The sequence below is a fragment of the Abramis brama genome (assembly GCF_963993115.1).
Source record: "Abramis brama genome assembly, chromosome: 4".
NCBI classification, from domain to species: Eukaryota; Metazoa; Chordata; class Actinopteri; order Cypriniformes; family Leuciscidae; genus Abramis; species Abramis brama.
This window is the reverse complement of record NC_139966.1, coordinates 11,737,271-11,750,043: the sequence shown is the minus strand read 5'-3', so window position 1 is coordinate 11,750,043 and position 12,773 is coordinate 11,737,271. Positions and strand designations below refer to the sequence as shown.

Sequence of the window (12,773 nt, the reverse complement as noted above, 5' to 3'; positions counted from 1 at the left end):
ATTGTAGGTGAATCAAAGAAAACTGGATGGGCCAGTTAAAATAAGCCAAAAAAATAAAAAATGGGTTCCCCTTCATCTCCGTTTCAGCGCTTTTCTGCGGCACTGAGGACAGCGACTCAGTAGCCTACCTGAATTTAATGCGTAATTAGCATAGGTTTAAAAAAAATTAAACAGGATTTTTTTGTTGCTTTTTAATACAATTACAATTTCATTTAATTTATTGTTTAATAAAATTATAGGCCTATTTATTATTTTTAGTTTATTAACAGCAACAACAGCTGTAAAGATGAAGTTGACGATCACCATCTCCGTAGTAGTGAACGCGCCTATAGAGAGAAATGCACATCATGGATTACATAACCAGAGAGTAGCCTATTTCTTTTCGTTTTAAATTGTTAAAAAGACATTTCAAGCTTTCTTAAGATATATTTCATGTCTGTGAGGCATATGCTGAGTTTCGTTAAGTTAGGATGAGATGCGCTCCTGTTCACGAGCAATGCAAGTGACCGCGTGGGCGCCTCTATGATTGTTGTCTGCTATATTTAAATATTTTTATTTATTAAATGCAGGCAATAGGTTGATAAAAAAAATATTAAAATTAAGATACAATTTATACAAAACGAAATTCACTTTAAAAAAAGTCTTTCAGCAAAACTTAACTTAATTAAGTGGTCAAAATCATGTCTGACCCGCTCCATGTCTCTCGATATTGCTCATTCTATCTTACTCGTGCGGTTCACTTTTCATAATCAACATAGATGAAAAAATAACATTATAATATTTTAACAAATATGACACTAAATGCGCTTATTTAATGGCAACAACACAGTAGGCCGCCTACAGACTCTCTATTTGTACAAATTGCTGCACATTCATTTTATTCTGAATTTTGCACAGATAAGTTGAAAGGCATTTGTTTGTGCATGCATGTAAAACATATCTGCAACATTTATCAAGTTCACTGATAATTTTGCGTGCATTTATTAATTATTATCAGAGAGAGAGAGAGAGAGAGAGAGAGAGAGTGTGTGTGTGTGTGTGTGTGTGTGTGTGTGTGTGTGTGTGTGTGTGTGTGAAACGGCACAGGTTTTGTGATTTTGGCTAAAAACGGCATAATCATCATTTAAAGGCCACTGAGAATGTTTAAAAATAGCTCAAAATATGATCGGAGTGGGACTTTAATGAATGATCCACCCAGCATCTCAAACGTCGGCCGTGTCATTCTAAAATGTTGCACCTAGAGACTTTCTGTAAAGTGTCTCTCCACAACTTCGTCCCAGAACGTCGTATTGCGTGGTCTCTCCCAGACCCCTGGACTTCGTCGCATAACGGTAGTTAATTTGAGCCCTATCAGATGAGCAACTGTTTAATTCTGCCGTCGTCTTCTGATATTTCGGACACTTGCAATTATTTGTGAAATTGAAATGACAGTAAGCTGGCAAATTTCAATTAACTGCCTGAATACTCTCTCCATTATTATTATTTTTTTTATTTGTTTGTTTGGTGTTGGGGGGGTGCTGACTGGAACCCCAAAAGGTAGAATTTGCGATAAAAAATAAAATAAAATAAAAGATGTATGGAAACGGCTCAAGGGCACTTTTTTTTTTGCGATACACCAAAACATATGCGACAAATCGCTTTCATCATTCGTGACGTCATCACGCACACAATCTTATCGGTAAAAGGCCAATTGAATGGAAACAGTCTGGAGACGGCAAAGTTCGTAATGTTTTTTTTATCGCATATTCACTTTGTCGATAACATAACAGCGCAAAAAGTGGATGGAAACTAGACTAATGAGACTCACTGAAACATGTCTGGATGATACGAGCAAAACTAGACTTTCAACTCTAAACTCAGTTTAAGACATTCAGAGATGTTTTATCTCAACTTCTCGGATCTGTTCAAAACATGATTCCTCTGCTTTGGGTTATGTCTGTATTATTAAACATGATTCCTCTGCTTTGGGTTATGTGTGTGTTATTAAACATGATTCCTCTGCTGTGGGTTATGTCAGTATTATTAAAGACGCTTCTGTTGTAATATATTGTATACTGTACTAAACCTGTTAGTGGGGGTTTCTGGATTGATGTTCATCTTTTTATTATTATCTTTGTTTTATTTTTGATGTGTGATTGTTTATTAATTTTACTTTTCTGATTGTTTGTCTCTGTTGCTGTGAAAATTCAATAAATAAATCATAAAACAGAGACATTTAAAGATGATGTCAGAAGACAAAGATGTTAAAGTTAGAAGCAACAATGAAAGAAATACAGGAACAGAAAGTTAGAGTCGAGGGAATTAAGACACATATTCAAGAGAATGAATCAATATCACAGTTTGTTGATCAATGGGCTTTATGCACAGCTGCACTACTTCCTGAACTTCAGCCAGCTCTTTGTTTCCTGTCTGCCATTATTGGACAAACTGATTAATCCAGGTGTGCCTGACCTCAGTAACAATAATCAGACACACCTGGATTAATCAGTTTGTCCAATAATGGCAGACAGGAAACAAAGAGCTGGCTGAAGTTCAGGAAGTAGTGCAGCTGTGCATAAAGCCCATTCCTGTGTAAATGAAGTGTTACGTCCTACGGTGTAATTGTATTTTATATAAAAAAAAATTGTATGTTGTGTTTCAGACCACTAGCTGGCAGTAGTGGTCGTTTCTCCCATGCCTTTTTCTGTGCAGGTAAAACCAGGTGAAGGTGATCTCCTCTACTGATAACTGCTCGTTTGGGGATTGGTCTTCTCCTCAGGGAAAAGAGTATAAAGCCTCACTGATCTCCAATCAAAAGGAGGCCTGTTGTTTGCTGCTGGTTTAATTTGTTGGTTGTTTCTAAACATTGCTGTTGTTCAGTTGTGACTGATTTAAAAACTTTAAAATTTTATTTCTTTTTTTGTTGTTGTTACCTTGTCTAAATAGTGCTACGTTGAAGTAGACACCTTTTTGCTGTTGTGAATCCAACTGTTAACTTTTTTTTTCCTGTTTCTTTTGTAAATATTGTAAATATACCTATATGCTGTTCCCTGCTGCAGTTTGCAATTTAGCGACCCCTAGAGGCAATGTGCCTCTATTTAAGTAGAGCATGTGTTGTTCAGCCATTTTGTTATCAGGCATTTGAGAGAGCACACGGATGAATTCCATCTCCATTCATGTTTTACCCTTGAAAAGGCATTAAAGTGTTTTCTAAAATTGATGTTATGAAAGTTCTTTGGTGTTTTGCAGTGGTGGACAGTAACGAAGTAAATGTAATTCGGTACTTAAGTAGCTTTTTTGCGTATCTGTACTTTACTGAAGTATTTCAATTTGGGGAGACTTTTACTTTAACTCCACTACATTTCAAGGTCAAATATCTTACTTTTTACTCTATTACATTTTCAAAATCAGTCGTTCCTTTTTATTTATGAGTGGATAAAAACTTAACTGGTCAAACGAGCCACCAATCACAGCACGCGTTTAGTTTTGAACTTGTTTTACTTGCCCCTGTTGGCGCCTTGGCAACAGCGCGAATATAGGGTTCAAAGTGAGTGACGTGACATCACATCAATGCAACAGGCATAACATTGAGCGTCAGTGTCTTGATAAATGATGGAAGAAACTAACGTTACTGACTCTAACATGCCACAACACCCATGGCCTTATTTACGCACTTTTTTTGAAGTTATTGAAAAGAAGAACGAGTCCTTCATTTTTAAGTGCCTTCTCTGCCTGCCTCGGCCCTGTACAATTTCGTCATACAAGAATTCTCCTTCCAATCTAAGGAAACACGTAGAGGTAAGCCATTTTCATTTCACAATTTTTTTTTAACAAGAAATCTAACAATAGCTTGCAGAAAACTGTTTCATTGTGTATGTTAAAATTATAGACTATGTGACGTCACATCACCATGAACGTACAGGTCGTCAGCTAAGTTCGCTGTTTCACCGTATTTCATAGTATTTGTTTTTGAAACTTTTCAAGCTGAGGGCTCTGATATTGTGAAATAGCAATCAATCGATGTTAACATGTTATGTTGGAATATAAATTTTATTTTGAATAGTTTTACATGCAGCGTATTCAATTCCATTTATTTGTATTAGCATTTTTCACAATACATATAGTTTCAAAGTACCTTTACAGAAAGTATGTGTCTACATTACAATTTAGAGTGATCTGTTATCAGAGGTGACTGTGTCCAAGTTATCTATGTCAGAAATTTACAGTTCTAAGATAATAAAAATAATGCTGTTATTAGCTAACATCTTATTTTAATTTAAAGTAAGCAATGAGCTAATTAAAGTAATTATTACAAATTGGGAACATAATGATTACATTATACGAAAATTTAGCATTGGTGCATGTATGATGCTAAAACAGTTGACTGGTGGAGTGTTCCTTATTAACAGTGATTGTTATTTTCAAAAGTTCAGCTTCCAAAGACTGTGATCTAACTAAGCCTATTCTGAAAATAATGTACACTGTAGCATACATCTATGACATGCTAAAAGCACATGAAATGCTTATTTTATTTAATCAAAGAGAGGAGACTGATCTCTGGTTTAACTTAATGTTTTGAATGTTTCCTTTTTGCAGAGAAAACATGGTAGCCACATGCAGAGATATATTGCCCTAACAGCGCCAAGGAAAAGAAAAATGGAGAGCGAGGAGGCTCCTTCAACCTCCAGACAGTTGAAGTTGAGAGAAACTAAGCTAGTCACACAGAAGAATGTTGATCATGCAGTGTTGAATTTTGTGACCCAGAGTCTACAACCCTTTAGTGTGGTGGACCAGCCATCATTTCAAGCTTTCTTGCATGAACTTCAGCCTAACGCCTCTCTCATGTCAAGGACCACTCTGCAACGTAAGATGGATGAGGCAGTACTTGAAATGAAGTAAAATCTAAAAAAAGCAATGTCAGGGATCGATTTCATAGCAACGACAACAGATTGTTGGAGTTCAAGGAGAAGAGGTTTCATCGGTGTCACTGGCCACTGGGTTGATCCTAACAGTCTGGAGAGGTGCTCAGTAGCACTAGCATGCAGGCAGCTCAAAGGTTCGCACACTTTTGATGTTTTGGCTTGTACACTAAATGACATACATTCTGAATTCGGCATACAGAATAAGGTTGTTCGAACTACTACGGACAATGGGTCAAATTTTTTAAAGGCATTTCGTATATATGGACAGCAAGATGAGAACAATAACTCTGCTTCAGGTGAGGCTGAAGATGATGAGATCAATGACGAGATGTGTGGTGATGATGAGGACGTGGATGGTGTTGAGGTGGACTTTGTAGAGGTCACAGCTGTTTTAGATGAAGATGATGGCTTACAATTCCAACTTCCGAAACATCATCGATGTGCCTGCCATTTATTAAACTTGGTTTCCACAGTGGATGCAGCAAAAGCCTGTTCAAATGAAGCCTACAAGAAGCTGTCCCGATCAGCATTCGCTAAGTGTCATGCACTATGGAATAAGTGTGGCAGATCTGCTGCTGCTGCAGAGATTATAGAAGACACTTGCAAAATTCAGCTGATCCGCCCCAACGCAACAAGGTGGAATTCCTTATTTCTCGCCATTGAGAGAATTCTTAGAATAATTAAAGATCAGGGAGAGGGGGCTATCAGAACCGTCTGCACTTCATTCAAGTTGCCAATGTAAGTGCTGTTGTTTTTTTGTTTTTGTTTTTTTCTTCCATTTCTTTAAATTCATGTTCCAGTAATGATAATGGTAAACACCATGTTTGTTTTTTTAAACGCATTACTTTGAATAGTTGTTTGACTACTCCATGCTCAGTAAGGATTGGATAGGAGTAGATACTGGGAGAAGTACAAGAATTTATGACTCTTGAGGGCCTAGTAATTCCACTGTTTGTAAAATGACACACACACACACTTAAAATTGTAATGACATGAAATTATTAATTGTTGTTGTTTCAATGTGTGATAGGCTGAGTCCAGTTGAAATTGCCTTTCTGGAGGAGTATGCCAGGACCATGAGCCCCGTTGCCAAAGCCCTCAACATTCTACAGGCTGAAATCGATGTTCAGATGGGATGGCTTCTGCCTACTCTGACCCTCCTCATCTCGAAACTTGACCGAACTGGCATTACCTCCAGGTACTGCAAACCTCTGGTTGGTGCCCTACAAGAAGGCCTGCAGCAGCGGTTTGGAAACATGCTGGTAGAGCCAGAGTTTATTGCGGCTGCAGTACTTGTCCCGAAATTTAAAACATCCTGGACATCGGATGAAAACATTGTCAAACTAGGTAAGATTATTTTATTTTTATTTTTAAAAGTGTCATTAGTTAAAGATTCAGAGAAACTGAGCCAAATGTTTTTTTTTAAGATATCCAACTAAAATTTTATCTTGACATTCTCAATTTGTTTAGGTTTGTTTAAATACTGTTCTTTTGATATTTTAATCTGGAGAAATGTGTGATTATAGTAAAGTTTTAATTCTTAGCATCTATGCGAATGTCCATTTCAGGCCTGGACTACATCAAGGACCATCTGGAGGAAGAGACTTTGAATCAGCCGCCAGCTGATGGTTCCAGTGGCTCTGAGGAAGAGGACTTCTTTGCGAGCATGAAGCCTACTCATGGTCAGGAAGGTATCAAGCAGTTAGATGGCTACCTTGCCTGCAAAGCTGATGACAAAGACATTCTCAAGTCCTTCCCATCAGTCTGTAAGTTGTCTTTGAAGCTCAACACTGCTTTGCCGCCTCTGCAGCTTGTGAACGTCTTTTCAGCACAGCAGGGCTTATTTTCAGTCCCAGGAGAGCAAGAATGGACTCACACAACTTTGAGAATCAGCTCCTTCTCAAGCTGAATAAAAGATATTGCCACTTTAGTTAGATCATCAGTGCCATACTGTACTAGCATGCTCACCAAAAGTACACTTAATGGAATGCTGATTAATAATGTTTACTGCCACAACTATTGTTCATTGCCATTTGAGGCTTGTTATTTTAGTATGTCACTTGTGATGACAGGTTATGTAATTTGTTTTGAGATTTTCACACTATGCTGAGGTCACCTTAGTTGATATATTTTATTCATTTATTTAATTTAATTTTTTTAACAAGTATCACCAGGTTTCATGTGAAGCAGTATAGAGTTAATAATACACAAATACTGACAATTACATGTAAAAGCATTACTAAATATTGTTCCTGACTGTGTGGGGAAATTCATAACTGAAATAGTATTATATACACCTACTGTATGCAGTTGTGACTGGCAAGTGCGTTTCTTCTGATCACAAACACTAGTTCCTATTACAGTGAATCTGATATGGCCAGTTTATATTTATACACAGAGACATTCAGATATGATATAGTAAAGGAAAACTAATGTGAACCTGTGTTTTGCAAGTTTAAGTTTAAATAAAAACTTGGATAACTGTTACAAATAAATGTTAAACTGAAACTACCTGCTCTCAAGTCCTGTTATTTCATTTAGTTCTAAAGGAATTTTTTGTGCTAATGAATTTTTTTTATAGACATGTGTCTGACTAATTAATGTCATTTTATTAATAGATTGGTGTGCCAAGAGTGACATTAGAGTCTTTATGTAGACTGAGTTAAGGAAGAGTCTTGTGACAAAAATGATAATAGGACATTATAGCCATAAAAAAAGCATTGTACTTGGATACTTAAGTACATTTGAAGGCAAATACTTTTGTACTTTTACTCAAGTGAATGTTTAAAGGCAGCACTTCTACTTTTACTTGAGTAATATTTTACCTTGGGTATCTATACTTTAACTCAAGTACATGGTATGTGTACTTCGTCCACCACTGGTGTTTTGTCATAACGTAGTGTTGTATTTGAATATGTTAGATGTGTGTACAAATTTAACTATGAATGTTGTCTATGCTATTATGTATGCTATGCTATCTATGTTTAGAAAGGATGTTTAAGAAGATGTTTATGCTCAAAGTGTCTTGTAAAGTTAATGTATTTCTATTGTTGTTTTTTGCAGTTTTACACCTCTTCCATTAAATGAAATTCAAGTCAACTCTGTCTTGGGTACTTTTTGGAGGAGTGTTAAGCTTGCTGCATAGCTATGTATCAGTACACATAGTGAGGACAGTAAAACCTAACTTAGAAGTTCTAGGGAGTGGATGCCCCCTTTTTTTGTAATTCTTTTCTCCTGTTTACACTAGAGAGGGAGTCAGGGAACTATTCTGTTGTTTATTTCCTTTTACTTTCTTTAAAGGACAAGTTCGGTATTTTACACTTAAAGCTCTGTTTTCAGATCGTTTCTGATGAAATAGAACGGTTAAGATTGAAATCTGGACACATGCTGCTGGCCCGAGAATTTTCGGTTTCTGTGGTAGCACCCCCCACCTCCACAATGGTTGCATAGGTGCACTGGAACAGTCCTTCCTAAAACGCATTAAACGTTCGTTTACAACGACGTGAAACTCACCGAGTGGTCAGGGGTGTTCACTGATATGCTCACAGAAAAATCGCTGCAAAAGATGCTTTCCAACAGGTTTTATCGTAGTTTTTGTCCAACTCCATTGACTTGTATTGGATGTGCTGTGAGGTACGGTATTACTCCGCTGCCGGAAACGGAAATGGGGTTGTTTGTGGGCTAGAGTGTCTATTATTCAAACTCTCAACGGAAGAATGTACGGGTGTGAGGCGTTTGGAAAAATAGGTCCACAGTTTTACAACGAATGGTAAAACACCTGTTGGAAAGCATCTTTTGCAGCGATTTTTATGTGAGCATATCAGTGAACACCCCTGACCACTCGGTGAGTTTCACGTCTTTGTAAATGAAAGTTTAATGCTTTTAGGAAGGATTGTTCCAGTGCACCTATGCAACCATTGTGGAGGTGGGGAGGGGTGCTAACACAGAAGCCCAAAATTCTCGGGCCAACAGCATATGTCCAAATTTCAATCTTAACCATTCTATTTAATCAGAAACGATCTGAAAACAGGGCTTTAAGTGTAAAATACCGAGTATGTCCTTTAAGGTAAGTGTAGATTTGATCCCTACAGTTAGAGGCATTTTTGTTTATGTATTTTCTTTGGGCTTTTCCCCCACTCCTGAGGTCTTTAAACTTCCTTACTTGTGTTACATCAATACATTTTGTTGTACCACATTTCTGTTGTTTTTGGTGTAACTTTTGGAGTCATTAGTTTTGTTAAAATTTTAGTTTCTTTAATGTTGCTTTCCCCTTATCCTAGACTGGGTGGATCGTAACAGAAGGATCTCATGATTCTCTATAGAAACGTGTGTGTGTGTGTGTTTATTTCAGTCATGCATGTAGTGATCATTTGATTTACAGCATTTATCATGTTATTATTGTAGTTGTTGTCAGGGTTGTGTTTAGTTTTGCTGTTTTTGTTCATATTTGAGTTTCCTCTTGATCTTTATTCCTGTTTATGATTATTGTTCTATGTATTTATTTACACTCCTGCTTCTGTTCAGTTCAAAACACACACACACACACACACACACACACACACACACACACACACACACACACACACACACACAGAAGCTGTGTCCAAATGTGAAGGCTGCATCCTCCGAAGGCCGATTGGCCATATTTGAAGGCCGATTGCGTCACAGCGGCGCGACGAAGGACATCCCAATTCAAAGGCTGCATCCTTGGAAGGTCGCATTTGAAGGCCGATTGCGTCACCGCGGCGCGATGAAGGCTGTCCCAATTCAATTTTGCATCCTTGGAAGGCCGTATTTGTTGCGTCATCGCGCCGCGACGAAGGCTACCCTGATTCAAAAGCGACGCCAAATGCGCCCTTCGTTTCCCCGTGAAAGGAAGGATACATAAATGGACACTTAGCGGCCTATCCTACCCTATCCTACCCCATAAGTCATTGCGCACCGGTGAGGACAGCATTTATTTATTTATTTTTAAAGGCGGCCGAGACTAGAGATCGGTGGTGGACAGCAAATTAATGTAAAATAAATGTAAGTATTATGATTTCATTTACTCAAATAGCTAGCGAAACCAGAGTTAAAGTTTTTTATAAACTTCATCTTAACTCCTTCGTCACCATTGCGTGGCTTCATTTGTCAGGTAGTTTGAGGCAAAACTTGTGGTAATAACGTTATTAGTTTAACGACCTATTTGTAATATTTGCACTAGTCTATCTCACTTGTGTATTATAAGAAATATAACTCACCCTATAAAGCCCACAACAATAAGAAAAGCAGTAGATAAGGCGATGGGGTTTCACTTTTATGTGCTTTTGTAGTGCTGTCATGCAAGCTATGTGTTTTTAACCAAATTTGAGTATACAGAAATATTAAGTATATTTTGCATGTCTTGATGTGTCATATTTTGCAGTGTTAACAATGCACTTAAGATTGCACCCCTGTGTTAAGTACCCTTTTCTGCTTTTTTAGAACAATTCAGGAAAAAATGGGTCTGGGGAATGTAACTCCCATACAGGCACAAAAAAAAAAAAAAATATATATATATATATAATATATTAATACACACATCTTTGCTGAAATGTATTTTGCTGTTGTTGTTAACAAGCCATGGTTAATTTGCTCTGCCTTAGGATTGCACGTGTCCTGGGACATGTTAGGGTGTGAGTGGGAAACCCACTGCTGAAACTTGACCGGCCCTGGTTTGTCCTCATGGATGAGGTGTTGGGACAGAGACATTGCACCACCCCCCGTCCTCATTGCCCCAATCCCTGAGGACAGACCAGGGCCGAGTTCAGCAGTGTGTGACCAAGAAGAGGAGGAGCCAGGGGCAGCACCAGCACGAGCAACCGCACCAGCACCACGAAGAAGGCGAGACAGAGAGGATGAGTTTTTGGACTTGATTAGAGAAGACATGGGACTGCAGAGGCGAGGAGAGCACAGGAGAGGATGGACAGGCTGTTTTCTCTTCTTGAAAGAATGATTGAGAAATATATATATAGATATTCTTGTTTAACTTTTTTTCACTTATATTTTTTAAAAGGAAAAAAAAAATCTGTACATTTATTTATTTTTATGCAACTTTAAATGTGAGCTCGTTAAAATCACAAATGATTTACTTTTAGCTTCTGACCAAGGCTGTATCTCAATACTAGTTTTACTTGATCTAAGTGCTGCGTTCGATACTATAGATCACACAATACTCTTAGATCGACTACAAAATTATACTGGTGTTCAAGGACAAGCATTAAGCTGGTTTAGATCATACTTATCTGACCGCTACCATTTTGTCTATTTAAATGGAGAAAAATCGATCATAATTCCAGTAAACTATGGAGTGCCGCAGGGATCTGTGTTGGGCCCTCTATTATTCTCAATATATATGATGCCACTTGGAAATATTATAAGGAAACATGGAATTAGTTTCCATTGTTATGCTGATGACACTCAAATCTATATTTCATCACGGCCGGATGAAAACGCTAAATTATCCAAATTGACAGAGTGTGTTAAAGATATAAAAGATTGGATGACGCGTAATTTTCTTTTATTAAATCCAGACAAGACAGAGGTAATACTTATCGGTTCAAAAAACCGCCCACAGAACCTCTCACAATACAACTTTGACATCGTAGGATGTCCTGTAACTTTATCCTCTACAGTAAAAGACCTGGGTGTTATACTCGATTGTAACCTGTCTTTTGAAAATCATATTTCGTATGTTACAAAAACAGCCTTTTTCCACCTTAGAAACATTGCTAAGCTACGTAATATGCTATCAGTTTCTGATGCAGAAAAGCTAGTTCATGCATTCATGACCTCGATACTAGATTACTGTAATGCTTTATTAGCCGGTTGTCCTGCATCCTCAATAAACAAGCTACAGTTAGTCCAAAATGCAGCCGCTAGAGTTCTTACTAGATCAAGAAAATATGATCATATAACACCGATTTTATCATCACTACATTGGCTACCTATAAAGTTCCGTATTAATTATAAGGTATTGCTACTGACTTATAAAGCCCTAAACGGCTTAGCTCCAGTCTATTTAACGGATCTTCTATCACCCTATAATCCATCGCGCTCTTTAAGATCACTAAATTCGAGGCTTTTGGTCATACCTAGGATATCCAGATCCACCAAAGGAGGGAGAGCATTTTCACATTTAGCTCCAAAACTCTGGAATAGTCTTCCTGATACTGTTCGTTGCTCAGACTCGCTCTCCCAGTTTAAAACTAGATTAAAGACGCATCTCTTCAGCCAGGCATTCATATAATACTTTTAATCTTACAGTTAAATCCGACCTCTAGTTCATAAACGCCAGAGGAGAACTGGCCCCCGACTGAGCCTGGGTTCTCCCAAGGTTTTTTTTTTTTTCTCCATTAGGTCACCTGATGGAGTTTTAGGACACCATTACACTGGAAAAAAGGCCTCTCCAAAAATAAGCAAAAAAAAATTAATACAAGATATTTTTGCTTGTAATAAGCAAAAAAATCTGCCAATGGAACAAGTGAAAATTCTCTTGGTAAGATTTCTTGAAATAAGACATTATATTTAAGCCTTACAAGATATGAGTGATCTTGAAATTAGCTGGGAAAACTCATTTTTAGCTATATTTTACTAGTATTTGTCATGTTTTGTGTCTCATAATAAGCTTGTCATGCTCAAAAATAGTATTTTCCCCTCAAAAGTAGCATTTTTTTTTTCGGTCATCCTGTTTGTTTCAAGTGTATTTAACTAATTTTTAGTTCTATAATTGTTACACTGTTCTAGATTTAAGTCACCACCAACTTGAAATAAGATTGGAAACTGGCATTTTGAGACAAAATGTCTTGAAGTTAGCATTCCTGACTCGTATTAGGCAGTGCTCTTTTGCCA

The 12,773-nt window shown here is 37.4% G+C and overlaps 1 protein-coding gene across 1 annotated transcript; it reads left to right on the top strand.

The window, feature by feature from the left end:
- Positions 1-4,635: 4,635 nt before the first annotated feature.
- Positions 4,636-7,294, top strand: LOC311081388 (uncharacterized protein; the record flags this gene model as incomplete). The annotated part of the gene is made up of 4 exons (XM_084111929.1): positions 4,636-4,860; positions 5,101-5,639; positions 5,932-6,248; positions 6,470-7,294. 4 exons carry the CDS (start codon positions 4,636-4,638, stop codon positions 6,808-6,810), a joined length of 1,422 nt encoding a protein of 473 aa, XP_083968055.1. The 3' UTR covers positions 6,811-7,294.
- Between the last annotated feature and the right edge of the window lie 5,479 nt (positions 7,295-12,773).